Here is a 15255-nt window from a genome sequence, read left to right as displayed (position 1 = left end):
GATTAGAGAAAAATAATTTAATATAGTATTTCATGTAGTTTGCTCTGCAACTGTAGTGTGTAATAAGACTTGCTCTCTCTCTCTCGCTCTCTCTCTGTTTTTGTTATGCATGTTAACCATGAAACGTGTTTCCATGATCAGTGTCCTGCTTTTCAGGTAAATGAAACCATTTTTAAGAAGATACTGGTCCTAGAAAGGGAGAAAGTAAGACATTTCAAATGTTTTGATGCCCAAATGTCATATGGGTGTGATTCACAATTTTATGTTCTGTGAGAGAGTTGCATTACTTAATTTGTTGGCTTGATGGAGACTTTACAGAGTCTTCCTCACGTTAACACTGCATTACAAGAAGTGCTTATTCTGTAGTCATTTTTTTCCTTTAATTCTGTTTTTTTTTTCTTTTCGCCCAATGTTAGGCCTTTCTGACCTCAACTGTTTAGCTGCCAATAATGGTGGATATTATGCTATTACAGTACTGTTACACAGAATGTATGTTAATCCATGCAGCATTCATATTTGAATATGTTATTTTTGATAAATAAAATCCATACATTCATAATAATCACTATTGTGTTTTTGTAGTAATTTGCACCAAAAACCTAAAACTTTTTTCAATTGATGAGTAACACTACAAAAGAGTTAATATCAAACTTAACTCTAGTTATGAGTTAAATTTTACTCTATATGGTAGTAGAAATTTCACTCCGTGAGAGTTTAGTTTTAACTCCTATAAAGAGTTGAAAAATCAACTCCCGGAAAAGAGTTACTCTAACTCTGCACTAGAGTTCATTCGATGGTCACGCATGTACACTCAAATGTAGTTAATCTGAACTCCCTGAGAGTTTATTCCAAAGACCAGAATTTGCTGTGTATAGACTCAGCTTTAAATCGACTACTTGCAAATACAGTAGTAATAATTGTCTGAGGGAATATGAATAGCTTTACGAGCCACCGGATGTGTTTATTTGATGCAATCTGCACTTGTTGATCAGGTTGGGTGCAGAGTAATCTCTCAGTTTTCACGGATGAATAAACTGAACCTTGATGGGACCTTAAAACTCCACTAGAACATGAAACGAGTAACTGATTTTATGTTTCATTTCATTTCATTTAGAAGATCGAGGCTTTTGCCTGAGTCATCGTTAGACTCGGATACATTTTAAGATATTACCTGTGGAATATTGAGTTTCATATAAACAGTAGCACAATAGAAAGGGTCGCTGGCGTTTGTTTAGTTCTGAGGTAGTTCTTGTTGACTTCGTCTGCCAGCCTGGCCTGACCTCAAACAGCCACTCACTTTGAGCTGGCTGAAGACAGAGATGGAAAATGGGGTCAGGTCTAATCAACATTGCTGTCATGATTATGTCCAGTTCACTCCAACCTGTAACCAGGCAACAGGCAGCGCTACCACAAAGCTGATGTGACAGTGGCAGGTAGACAGAAAGTCAAGGGTTGGACAGAAAGCTCGGGCGGGTGGGTGTTTAGCCCAACGCTGCCTATTTCTGTCCAGCTCATCACTCTGTATAGGTATTAGCATTTGAACACAGAACACACGTCAAAGTGGGCACCCGAGAAAAGGCATCATATATGCTCTTACTATATGTATACTACTGTGATAAGTCTGGAAACAGTCAATGATCTGATTGAGTTAAATATTATTCTCTTAGCTCTGAGCTGAGCACAGGACTCCTACTTCTTCTGTTTGTTTTTCTTCATGTGAAGCCAGTTAGGGAAATCCTCTGAAAATGATGTCCTTTTTAAATTCAAACGGGGTATTTTGAGCATTTTTATAATAGCTGCATCAATGTGAAGAGCATTTTAAATGCAATCACAGGTTATGCTGTTTCACCGAGCAATTAATTATAAGGCTTATGAAGATGAAATTACCACAGATTATTTTCAATATAAAAACAAAAGGCATATGCAGTGAAGTGACACAGGCCGCTGCCTCTGTTATATTAAAATGTGAAAATGGTTACAGTGCGCGTGTGTGTGTGTATGTAGAGGTTGAAAACAGAACACAATTTGCCATAGTCTTAAGATAGTACGGCAGGAAAGCTGTTGCTTTTTTCACTTTTTAATTTCACTCTGTTGCTACTGCTGATTTTTGCATAGGTTAGGAGTCACCTGAGCAAACTCTTTGCCCCTCAATGTTCAATGGGACTCACCTGGTAAGCACTCAAATTCAATACAAAGATGGAACACCCTGCAAATTTCAAAGTCTAACAACTTTATCTAAGAATTTAGAGGACGTTAAAAATAGTTACATTTTTTCATTAACAGGTAAAATGTGTTTACACAGCAGGAATACTTCCCGCTCAGCTGGCCCGAGCTGAGTTCATTGAATGATGATCCAAATTATTTATGTGCAACACTGTGCAGTGTTATAGGACAATAATAAAATTTTTGCATTCACCACTTACATATCTGGCTCTAAGTAAAGGCAGCTGTTTTCCTATTCTTCTTAAAAACACCAGCAGGCATTAATAATAGTGCAACAAAGCATGCAAATAATGACTTGTGGACAGGAGTTCTCTATAAAGAGGGCACTTACCATGGTCTTCTGCGGACATCGTATAGGTCAATCTTGTTGGGTGCCCTCCATGGAGTTGCTAGAGAGCACAAGAAAACAAATTATAGCCCATCCAGTGCACTGTTGGATGTTTCAGATCAGATTAGATCAAGGTAATCATAATTTCAGTCTCTCTATCAAGTTACCAGTAGAGCCATCTGATAAGAGATTGGCAATGTTCTCCAGCTGAGGAGCCCTAGGGTCAATTTAGACTCTATCATGCAGTAAGTTATGACTGAGGCATCACTGTTGACTCAGTACTCTGCAGCCTACCTGGGTAGTATCGTGTCATGCCCGTGGCACTCCCAAACACCTGCCAGCGGAGAGAGCTGTCCTCCCTACGGTTTTCAATGAAGACCCTCTCCAGTGCCTGGGTCCAGTTTAATTCATTAAGGATGACGGGGGCTGAGGGAAAACACAGAGAGCAAAGCACATGAGAAAAGACTCATTATGACTAATTGGAACAGATTTATGCAGGCTTCAGCCTTACACTGATTTGTTCTTTTCTTTAGTGATTTTTGCATTTTGTGGTGCACAATAGATGCAACTCAGGCACCAAAGGCTTTGTTATTCATCAAATTGCAGAAATACAAAGATGTAAGTAGACCCCATTATTTAAGGGCAACTCTCAATGCCTCTCGGCATGCTGATTTTCTGAGAAAAAAAAAAGTAGTCACTTGTCAATACTATATATTATTACATGATTACATGATTTGCAGGTATTCAGGGGTCAAGTTCTGCTCTCCATAGTTTTGTTATGGTCTGTTGCAAGGTTGCAGTGCTAAAAAACCCCCACAGAAACACAGATTTCTACAAAGTAATCAAAAACACCGTTGCGCTTGTTCTCTTTTCAGCAGGTGTCTCCTGGATAAAGTTTTGCTCAGATGACACACGTACCAAGACAGGTACAAGGTGAAAACAACACCAGCCTAATGGCTGTTGCCTGCAAAGATAGTGGACCTGAGTGTAACATAACTGCAGCTTTTCTCTGTTACGAACCCAAAGGTCAACTCTCTTGCTGAACAACCTTGTCCACACCAGCAAAGAAAGCTTAAAACATAAGAATGCATGTATGCAGGCGGCTTGGCCGGAGGTCACGTCTGAGTATGGAATTAGTCTAATCTGGGAAATCTTCTTTGGAGGGCAGGGGAAGGATCTGATATGACCTTGGAGGAGGTCGTACAGTCATACTGTCACTAGCAGGTTTTGGAGAGAGAAACAACTGCTGAATGTTTGATAATAGGGGCCCATAAACTGTTTCTGCAGACATCCATTAGGGTGTTAGAGGATTTACGGGTGCTTGGTTATTTGGAGAGGAGAAACAGGTAAAAGGAAAAAGACTATTCAAGTCAACTTTATTAATATAGTGCCAAATCACAAGGTGCTTTATATAGTAAAGTAAATGCTTGTGCATGCACGACCAGATGCATTATTGTGCATGTTCTGAGCTGAAGCATAAGGTCATAGATCGCACATGTCAGACAGAAATGGATTTATAACTGCGGAAAGAAGCATTTATCATCTAGTCAACAATAGGTGGAGGAACACGACGCAAGTGTAAAACGCGCATCTTTTCTGCTTCCGCCTGTCTTCTGTTGTTTTTACGCTGTCGTTGTTTTGCTTGCACTCGTGATCTAAATCATGCTTTCCATTCGTGCATATCCCTGCGTGACGCAATGTGCATCCACACACACATAAGCCAAAAAAAATGCTTTCAGTCTGTGTTTAATAGCTAAGCTGAAGTCAGAAGATGGGGAGTGCAGAGGTTTAATAGCCACCTGATTAAAGAGGAAACAAGACGAGGCGCTGAGCTGAGGAGAACTTCACTCGCTTCTCTGATTTAATTACTCAGCCAACCAAAGCTAGATAAGCCCCTGAACCGACAAGTCCAGCTTTTCTCAACCCCACGTTTGAATTTCACACAAATAAACGATCATTATCCACTTTTCCATGCTTTTCAATTACTGCTCAGTCTTTGACAACCTGTCAGTTTAAGAGGTAAGAAATATGACACTAGCCTTCCATCATTCACTTCTCACCTCCTTTACTGTGAGCTGTCACACATTATAGAAAAATATAACACTGTTTATTGTTTTTAGTTGAAAGCTGCCAAAGTCTTTTTAAAATTGTGGCTCAAAACAACCTGTATCCTGCATCCTAAAATGCACGCGCGCACACACACACACACACACACACACACACACACACACACACACACACACACACACACACACACACACACACACACACACACACACACACACCATAACGCAGCACTAAGCAACGTTTGGAGGATATGAAGGCCAAATTGCTGCCATCACCAAAGGCAGCTCCTCGACATGCTTTTTTTCTCGAAATTCATAGACACAAACACAAAAGAAGAATGGAAGAGGATAGAGGCGGCCCTGCAAATGGGCACAAAGATAAAAACACATTTGGGGGAGGGGGGGTGATTGATGGAAAGAAACACAAAAATTAACACGAGTGACTGGCTGCTTTCACAGCAAGAAAGAAAGCAATTTCTCGCCCATGGGGGCAGAGGAAAAAAAATACCCAAAACAAACTTGATGTTCAACTGTTAAATTGAAAACCTAAGACGCTATTTAGGTCAAAGAACTGATTATTCGGTTTATTTTTAGATCGTGTAACAGCAAAGAACAAATGACGGATCACCTTTGACGTTGTTAAACACAGTTTCAGAGGTTCAGTTATAAGGTCTGAGTTCAGCAATATTTTGATGCATACATGATATATGCATGTCTTTACGTTTTGCTTCCAGGAGTCAGACATTTTTAGTAATTTTTAAAATGTTCTAAATGGTCTTAAGGAACAGTAACAGGCTTTCAGGAAGGTTTTCTTGACACTTCTTTAAACTGGCTGCTTATCCATACATTTTCAGTCTGGTCCTTGTTCATGACCATTTTCAGACGGATGTTGTTTTTTGTGTTGTTTTGTTGTTTTTTTTGTTAAGCCAATGACCTATGAACCATTCAGGCACAAAAAGCCATCTAACTCAAGAGATGAACCAGTGTTAACCAAATAACAGATGATTAAGAAAAAAAAGAAATAGGGATCTTTGAAATTGATGGCACTGGAGTTTGATCTGCCATGCAGTACCATCTGGATAGCATCTGATAGGCAAAAGTAAAAGCATATCTGGATAGAGAAGCACACAATGGAACACTATCAGCCATGGATTGGCCTCCTCAGAGCCTTTGTGAAGCAGTGTGGGAACTTAGAAAGAACAGAACAAAAGACAACCAACATCCAAACAAGAGCTTTGAATGTCCTTCAAGAAGCCTGGGGAACTATTTCTGAAGCCTACTTAAAGAAATTACCAGAAAGCTTCTCTAAGAGAGTTCAGGCTGTGCGTGAACAAAGGTGGTCATACCAAGTACTGCCTTCCAAGCTCTGTTTTTGCCGTATATGCTGTATTTCCATTTATGATTAGCTATGTTTCAATCAATCAATGCACTTCTTTCCCATTTTCCTTGCAAAATATAAAGAATTGAGGGTTGGTTCAAGAATTATGCACATTATTGTATTAGAGGACTCTATTTTCTCATGCCTTGTCAGTTATTTTGTGTCTGTGTGTGTGTGTGTGTGTGTGGCTATTTTGATGATTCATTTGTGAATGATGCCACTAACACGCCTGCTACAAAATAAATTGCATTCTACCAGAATTAGAAAGCAAAAGAGCTTTCTGTTCTGTCTCTCATAACTCAGTGTTTACATTCGCCAAGAATCCAGATGGTATGAAGAGCCAGAGAGATTAAAGCGGAGAGCGAAATTTGTGCGAATTGCAGTATGTCTGACATTATAACCATGTATTTTCAAACTTGCTGTCATCGCTTCCAAGACTCCGAAGCATTTCAGTGACACCAGTGGCTATATTCTACTGATACTTGCGTGGAGATTATCAGGGAACCAAACCACGCTTTTCAATTTCACCTGTGCCGTGCAATACTCTGTGGTCAAAGAGCCATCTGATTAATGTGTAAAAAAGTATTATCCTTTAAGCATGAGCTATCACAGCAGGTTACTGCAGCGGCAGCCCATGTGCTGTGAAGTCCTGGTGCTCTTATCTGAAGAAGCACCGGTTCTGTAATGATAGCTGTCCCAGACAGACCAAGGGCAACGAGACATCCGGTGACCTCTGTTAAAACTAGCATCGTTTCAGCTGCCTCGACGAAGATCAAGGTAGTAACTGAACTCTGGTTTTTAAATCACAAGGAATTCTGACCTTTTTCAAATCTGTGTTGTTTTTACTGTTTTGTCTCATATTTATTTTCTTAAACTCTGTCATGTCATTCTGACCTATGTTTTATCTTATTTGGTAATTTTAGATGTACAGGACTTTGCTCAACTCACCCACAAACACACGATGTACTACTTCGTACTTGCTTTGCACACATATAAGCATGCTAACTCAGCAGCTATGTATGAGTTTTTGTTTACACCCTACTGTTGGTCAGTCTTGTTCCTCTAAAAAAGACAGAGCAGTACATTCACACTGCCAGCTGAAACTAAACCATTCATATTTGAGCCATCGCTACTGTCAGGCCAATTCAGCAAACACGCACACACATATTTACCCACATCTGCAGGTGATCTCTGCAGAAAAACAGGCACATCCCAGATAAGAGAAGCTAGCAAACTAATTCTCTTTGATTTATTCAGTTAGGATAAGCTGTGACTTCTCTGGACAGTTGATAAAAAGACAAATTTCCCCTGGGGGGGAAATATGCTCACACAGGCAGACAGGGCCTAAGAGGACTGTGTTGGCCTCATCTTTCACATGAAATGCGCCTCTCTCTGATATCTTTAAAAGGTAATTCATCAGCGCACCGCTCCCCTGACATTTAGAGCACCCTTGGCTTTGCCCCCTTTATGAAGCAAGACTGCACACCAAGTAGGGAAACAATTATGAGTGGGATTTATGGAGCATCTCTGTGTGAGATCATTCCTCATCTCCTCCCACCTCGATCCTGTGACCCCATCCCTTAACTCCAAGTACACACATTACTCACCGTGATGTACCTGTGATAAACAAACAAACAAAAAAGAAAAAAACCCCATCTAAAACAATATGTCCCTTATGTTCTGTGTTAATCCAACATTCAGAAACAAGTCGTTGCACCACTGCTGTGCATAGAGAGCAGAAAAATGACCTGCAGTATATCATCAAGCAACACAAGTGGCGCCTTCTAAGAAATCCATAATTGTAATGGAGCTAAATCTATTCCCAGAGACCCTCTGAAGAGCCATAACCATCAACGCTGTCATGACCATAAGCATTATATATTTCTGTGTTTTAAACAGAGCGACTAAATGTTAGTGAATGGTTCCTGTGTTTTGGAGGCAGAGTTTTGAGCTTCTGGAAATTTTCTCTTTGTTTCATTCATGTTTGAGTTTTTGTTCAGTCACTTCGCTAATCTAGTTGGGTTTTAATTCCTTGTGATTTTGTTTATTATTTTGCCTTTTCCAGCTATAGCAGAACTTGTATTCTGAGTCTTTTAGTTCTTGTTTAAATTTTAATTTAACGATCATGTTAAACAAAGAGATTATATACCCTCCCAGTGTTCTAGTATATGAGGGGTGTCAACTCCAGGCCTCAAGGGCCAGTGTCCTGCAGGTTTCAACCTGGGTCAGCATACCTGAATCAAATGATTAGTTCATTACCAGGCTTCTGGAAAACTGCAAGACATGTTGAGGAGGTAATTTAGCCATTTAAATCAGCTGTGATGGATGAAGGACTCATTTAAAACCTGCAGGCCTGGATTTGCCCACCTTTGTACTATACCACGCTCAGTGTGGGTCTCATGCTGCTGCATTACTCAGTTACTTCCTGCTTTAGTTTGTTACTCACCTTCTAACTGTACCTTGCAATCAGTTTTACTGCCCTGTGTCTCATCTTCTAGTTCAGCTGTGTCTTGTTACCCTGACGTTTCCACTTTATATTATAGTTTCAGGGTGAATGTGTTCTCTGCCTGCTCGTCTGCCTCTGTTCTCTAAATGTTAACCATTTATTTCTCATGTTCCTGCTTTTGTTTATGCCTCTTTTTTTTTTGTAGTTTGTAGTTATGCTTCTCTGTAGACTGTTTTCATTAAGCAAAACACCGAGATATGCATGGAAATATTAGTGGGTTAAGATGTAAGAAAAATATAAATATGTTTGTTTTGTTTTTTTTACGCACTATGTATTCAGGTATTTCACTAAATTGTAAAAGCTGAAGCTGTAAGAATGGGTTCGAACCATGAAAATGGTTGGAATGGTATGTTTGTTTTTTCTCTAGACTTTCAGATATCCACCTGTGAGCTTTTTTGTTTTCATACCAAAACAATTCAGATGAATAAAATGTTATTTGTCGTGCTCACATTTTTGAAGCGTTTCAATTACAAAATTCATTAGCAATGTGTATGCTGAGAAACAATATTGCTGGATAATTTCAAGACTTCACAGTGAGCACGTAATAAAAAAAGCATACTAAATGTACATTAAGTGAGAAACAAAAAGCTTCCTGCACAGTTCAAGGTAATCTCAGATGCATCCACCGCCTGCCTTCTCCTGCTTTTCGTCTTGTCAACCCAAATTGCTACTCCATATGCCCCCTTTTTCTTACTTCCTCTCTCCTGCTTTCTTCCTGTCCCTTCTTTTTATCACGTAGAGTGGCGTTTTGTTAACAATCTGTTAAGATTTGGTTTATATCCACCAAGGTTTTCAGGGTCGACTTAATAGCTTATTAGTTGAAAATTGACAAAGCCTTGAAAAGCCTTATAACTTAGAAGCTATGATTCTTTCAAATGTGGTGTGCATAGTCAATATAGAGAAAGTAATAATAATAATAATGGATTGCATTTATATAGCGCTTTTTCAGATCCTCAAAGCGCTTTACAATGCCACTATTCATTCACTCTCACATTCACACACTGGTGGAGGCAGCTACAGTTGTAGCCACAGCTGCCCTGGGGCAGACTGACAGAAGCGAGGCTGCCATATCGCGCCATCGGCCCCTCTGGCCATCACCAGTAAGCAGTAGGTGAAGTGTGTTGCCCAAGGACACAACAACCAAGACAGACAGAGCTGGGGATCAAACCGGCAACCTTCCAGTTACAAGATGAACTTCCAAACCCCCTGAACCACAATCGCCCCACAAGTACCGCATTAAAAATTTAAAATATCATATTACATTTAACCTTTGACCTCTCCTACAAGGTCAATAGAATGATCTGAAGGCCAAAGTTTTAATCATAATCCTATGTAGAACTATTAAAACTATAATTCTTACTGCCATTGATCGTTATGGCAACTTAAAAGTAAATACTGCCCAGATGGTGAGCTTCCTTGGTGGAGGCTTGTGCTCTCAGACTGCTTCTTGTTGTTTCTGCAGCGTCCTCCATACTTATCTCCAGATACAGCGATGCAACACTCTGTTCACAGTTCTGTGCAGATTAAAAGCCATCGAGTTGGAGGTGCAAACAGAGCGTTACCACTGAGCTCGCAAGATCATCAGCTAAAGTATTTTTTTCCAATCCCCATGCATAACCTTAGTAAAACGATAAATTGAAGGTACTTGCAACAACAAAAGTGAAGATGGTAGCTCCAAATACTATTTTCTTTTCGAAGGCAGACCCTAAGAAAGGAACACAGTGGGTGAAGGCTTGCTTTACAAAAGACACAATCATGCAGAAACCCAAAAAGCTAAATAAAACCAGCGTAAATACAATATTTTCATCAATTTAAAAAAAAAACTTGTATGGTGAAGTGGTTGCTAGATATGGGGTACTATAAAATTCAAGTAAAACAAAGTGAACTTAGTAACCAGATTCAGTGACTGAATCTTTCGGTAAAGCAGCCTCTTCATTTTCTCTCTACATTGCTTTAATGTGTAGTGGATGCCTAGCAGCAATTCGGGGAAACTGACAGCTAAGATTTTTGTTTTACTGTGATGAGTCCTCTGTCGTATCTCAATAAAGCCTGACTTCACTGTCAGCTCATTTTTTGCTCTTATCTTAAGGCTAACATTAAGAGGTGCTGTGTGAAGTCATTTAATATGGTTAACACTTTTTAAAACAGTTATTCTTGCTGCTGCATTCATGAATTTTGAGCGGTAAATATACCCCAATGGACCAATCACAGTACACCTGCATCGCTTAAATTTACTCCTATGCTGGAAATGTACCTATTTTATGTTAGGACCATAAAAAAAGAATCTAAAAACAGTTTCAAGAACCACAATGGACCCCGGCCCATGCAATGCAGACATGATAAACAGATTGGTCTGAAAGTGCCTATAGAGAGTGAAACAAAAGAGAATTTCTCTGAGGAGGGACGACTATTCAGTATGGAGAATAAAACAGGGGGGAGAGGAAAACATTTCACCGTACCTCAAGAATGCTCCTCCAAATACTTTTTCTAATTAAAGAAGAGCAGTAAATAACAAACACATGAAATGTAATTTGTGAGCCTGGTGGTGAGTGAAGTGGAGTTTGCTGTGCTGACTGTTCTAATTAGTGTGCAGGTAAATGATAGTGCCCCTTCAATGGGCACACACTATAGGGTTTGGATGGGTGAGATCGGGGAGGGGTCGGCAGAGAGAGAGCGAGAGATGGAGCCTGTAAATTTGGGAACAAAATAGAGCCTGCAGTGTTTATACGCCTTTCTTCTTTTTTTGCTTTAACTTTAAATCCCTTCCTCTTTTTTCCCCACTTTCTCCCTTTTTCCCCACAAATCACTTTTGCTCTTTTCCACACATTTAAATCTGGTTTGATGTTGAGAGGGGCTGAGTTGATCTCCAGTGTGGTGTGAGCAAGTTGACAGCGAAGCTTCCTCTACTGGAAGGAACCTGGGGCGTGAGAAACAAATAAAGAGCGCATGTACTGCATGTGCACAAACACACACACACATAACTTCTCACTGACAGCGACGACATTTTACATTTAACTGAGGCAAATCGCAAGCGTGATAGTTTTTTGCTTTAAGATGACAAATGTAGCTTTTTATTTAAACTTATCTGACGCAAAGACAAAATTAAACGGGGGTCGTTATTATTTCCTCTTCCTTTCTGAAGAAAACTGAGCCAGAACTCAGCTATGACCCTTTCATATACACCTCTCCATGTTCATTTTCAACATCAGCAGCAGTTTGACTGACAGATGTTTACAAATATTTCTTTTGCATTGATGCTCACTGCTATATATTTGATGCACATTAAAGTTTGCAAATTATACACATTCTGTGAAATTTGTCGTTTGCAGAGGTGAACAGGATCACCACTTTCCAGAGCGGATCTAACCACAGACTAGTGTATTGTAACTTTTAAACAGTGAGGAGCAGAAGAAGCTAGTTTAGGCAAAAAACTGTAATTCCTCCTGTTAAATTGTATACCTAAGGAAATGTTGTCAATTGCGCATTGTTTATAGTTTATACTATTCCTGAATATTCTCCAAAGGATAATTTCTGTTGATGTCTAAGAAAGGCATTTTACTTCAGAGTCTGAGAAGTACAGAAATGTATTAGTGTGCAAATAAATATTCAGTTCATTTCAATTTTACTTATACAGTGCAAGTTAAAAACTGCAGTCATTTAAAAGGTGCTTTAGACTGTGAGGTAATTAAGTCAAATGTATTTATATAGCTTGTTTCAAGAAGAAAAATCATAGAGAGCCTCACAGCATACTATAAAATAGATAAAAATGTGTAGCTACAACAACTAAAAGAGACCAAACTAAGCAAAATCAAGCTTGCACAGGTGGGTCTTTCGCTTATTTTTGACGCTAACAACAGCGTGCTCAGATCTCAAGTAGAAGTGGATCGATTAATCAGTGGGCTGATTTTATTGCAGATGTTAGCCATTTACTGATCTTTTTGTAAAAGCATTTATAAATGCTGATAAATGAAAAGTGTCATCCTAACATAAAGCAAAGTTAAATTAAATAAAGGAGAAATGGGGGAAAAAAAACACCCTTCAACCCTGTTATCAGTGTTGACATTGCATAGATTGTCCACCAGAGGGCACTCAGCAATGTTGGCAACATGTTTTGAAATGCCACAAATATAGCAGCCAGCTGATCCAAGCAGAATTTGCAGAATAAAAATAACAAATATTAGGGAAATCTGCTTCTTTTGAGAAAAGATAAAAAATTTGATGGAATAAAAGCAGGTATGGTTATTTCGCTGTTATACTGACACTGTTAACAGATGAGAAAAACCATTGTACAACACACCTGACATGTTTATCTTATAGGGAAAATCTGATAATCCCCTATGAGCAAGCACTCGTTGACACTGGGGAGAAAGAACTCTATTTTAACAGGAAGAAACCTTCATTATAACCAGGTTTTTGTTCTCGCCTTTGTTGTTGATAAAAGCAATTTGTTATCTCAGGTTGGGTACACCCAGAAGGTTGCAATGCAGCCAGTGGCTGCATAAATGGTAGAAAATTCGCCTTAAAAAGTATGGCGTACTTTGAAAAAATATCGGTTGAGTGCAAAGCAAAATTTGCAATTTTGAATGAAGCAGTGGGTGGAAGACAGACAACCAAGCATAGAAAGGGGTGGTAACAATGGCTGTGTGTGTGTGTGTGTGTGTGTGTGTGTGTGTGTGTGTGTGTGTGTGTGTGTGTGTGTGTGTGTGTGTGTGTGGGATGGGGTGGGAGGGTTAATCGTACCATGCAGAACATTTAAGCTCTGCTCTTTCATCTGCACACACAATCAGCCAGTTGTAGCCATTCATTTCTAATAACCAAGTTTGTGACTGTGCCTGACTACAATAGCAAACTGACAAGATGACGTTAGGCTGCTGGAAAAGAAGCAGCATGCGGCGGATTTAAACTTCAAATTTCATGAAAGGCCTTCCCACATTCAGTGGTGGTTTCCTTTATTCCCTGCTGGGAACAGTGGCTGCTTATTCTCCAACTAGCACTAATGTATTCCCAAATTATGTGTACAATACACACACATTTGCACACAATTAAAAAAAAAAGTCTCATTTATAACATCCTATAATTTCAAATTTCAACATGCAACACTGAACACAAATGTCTATCTATCTATTTATAAATATGTAGGGGGGGGGGGGGGGGGAGCAATGCAGCATGGGAAAAGAATTAGTAAGGAATAAGTCACATAATAACTTGTTTTTGTGAGTCTGTGATCAACTTTTATTTACTGCTCTTTGTATATTTAGCCAAGTGCTTTCAACATATAAGCAGATGTGTCAAAAGCTCTGTTGCTGATTTTCTAACCCCTACACAGAACAAACACCAGCACATCTTTGTGACCGACAGCACAGAAACAGTTTGCATGTTTGCTGATGTTAGTTGAGCTGCGTGAATAGCTGCATTTGAAATTAGCTGCCACTTAGAAAAATGCACTCTGTTTATGTTTGTGCCTTTTCATTAGCTAGCTAGACGCTTAAGTACAGCGACCGCAACTTTACATCTGCACCATGAACACATCACAGGGATGAGAAAAAAATGCAATCATTTCATTATTTTCTTATTACTGAGCAGGTATCTCTGAAAGCAACGTTGGGCTGCAGCACACGCAAAATTCATTCATTCACCAGTAATATGCAGGAACCTGCCTACCAGATTTAATTGCTTGTTATGTGAAGGTGTCAAAAGCCGTTCTGGATCATTATGGGCCTCTTTAACCCCTGCATATATCCTCTCACTGCTTTTATACTTATTTTTTAATCAATATTTGTGCTTATTTGTTATGTGAGATTATGAGAGCCCTTCTTCCCTGCAGCACCCCACTACTTCTGCAACCTCTTCCTCCATGGGCAACACCAGCCACCTCAGTTTATTCCTCAGTGGTTTGTGTTGTGATGTCCATTTTGTAATAGGCAATGATAATTAGAAGAAAACTGTATGAATGTTTGACCTAAGCTAATTAGAAAGTTTGCAGACTTGGCAGCAGGAATCAGCAGCGGGATAATGAATCATAAAATGGTTCATTACTGTGCTCAGGGAACACTCTCAATCTCAATAAACGGACATGGGGCCTAGCAGACAAATCAAACCAAGACGCATACCTCGCCTCATTTACTTGCTGAAAGGATCACAATAAAAAAAAAGGAAAGAAAATTCTTTTTTTCCCCCTCACTAAATGGTTTCTATTATTAAAGTGTTTCTTCTTCTCTCACCTCTTTTCCTTCTATCTGTTCTTCTATCTACACCTCTCTCAAAGTCCATCTCTAAGGACACCCATTTGGATGCAATAGAGAATACAAACTGCCATTTTCTGTAAAATAGTCAATTTATTCAGTGCATTAACAATGTGTGCAAATCAAAGCAAGCTACTTCAACTACACAGGGCATGCATGCTAATAAATAGCACACTATCTTCGATCAACTGTTGAACATTATGCTGTTCTTTGGACTGTACACTGTTCTTCCTAGTGTTTTCTTTTTCCTCTGGCCTCCCCTGAGAAATAAGTACTGAATCTACCCACATACAATGTTTCTGCACTTCAGACCCAGAGGACAACAAACCGCCCACATTAGTTTCCTCAGACATCCAAGGCACCTTGCAGGCTCCCACTGGTAGGACCACAGCAGAGCATGACATATAGACAACAATCCACTCTGACCGTGTCTGTAGAGCCGTCATAAAAACTTGATGTAAATTCCTTTAAGTGTTAGTTAAAATATTCCACCAGCTCAGTAGTTATCTACT

At 39.4% G+C, this 15255-nt stretch overlaps 1 protein-coding gene across 3 annotated transcripts in view; it reads right to left on the bottom strand.

The window, feature by feature from the left end:
- The window catches only part of cacna2d2a (calcium channel, voltage-dependent, alpha 2/delta subunit 2a), a 178579-nt gene that overhangs the window by 43274 nt on the left and 120050 nt on the right, over positions 1-15255 (bottom strand). For all 3 annotated transcript variants that reach the window (XM_085406895.1, XM_085406896.1, XM_085406897.1), the window contains 2 exons: positions 2846-2977; positions 2555-2612 (listed from right to left, as the gene is read on the bottom strand). In XM_085406895.1, coding sequence (XP_085263021.1) covers positions 2555-2612; positions 2846-2977 — 190 coding nt within the window. The remainder of the gene's footprint in view (positions 1-2554; positions 2613-2845; positions 2978-15255) is intronic.

The sequence above is a fragment of the Rhamphochromis longiceps genome, linkage group LG5, assembly GCF_057381845.1.
Source record: "Rhamphochromis longiceps isolate RC_006_pf linkage group LG5, R_longiceps_female_GT1.1, whole genome shotgun sequence".
Classification (NCBI taxonomy): Eukaryota; Metazoa; Chordata; class Actinopteri; order Cichliformes; family Cichlidae; genus Rhamphochromis; species Rhamphochromis longiceps.
Note: the sequence above shows the minus strand (reverse complement) of the source record. Positions and strands in the feature narration are given on the sequence as shown.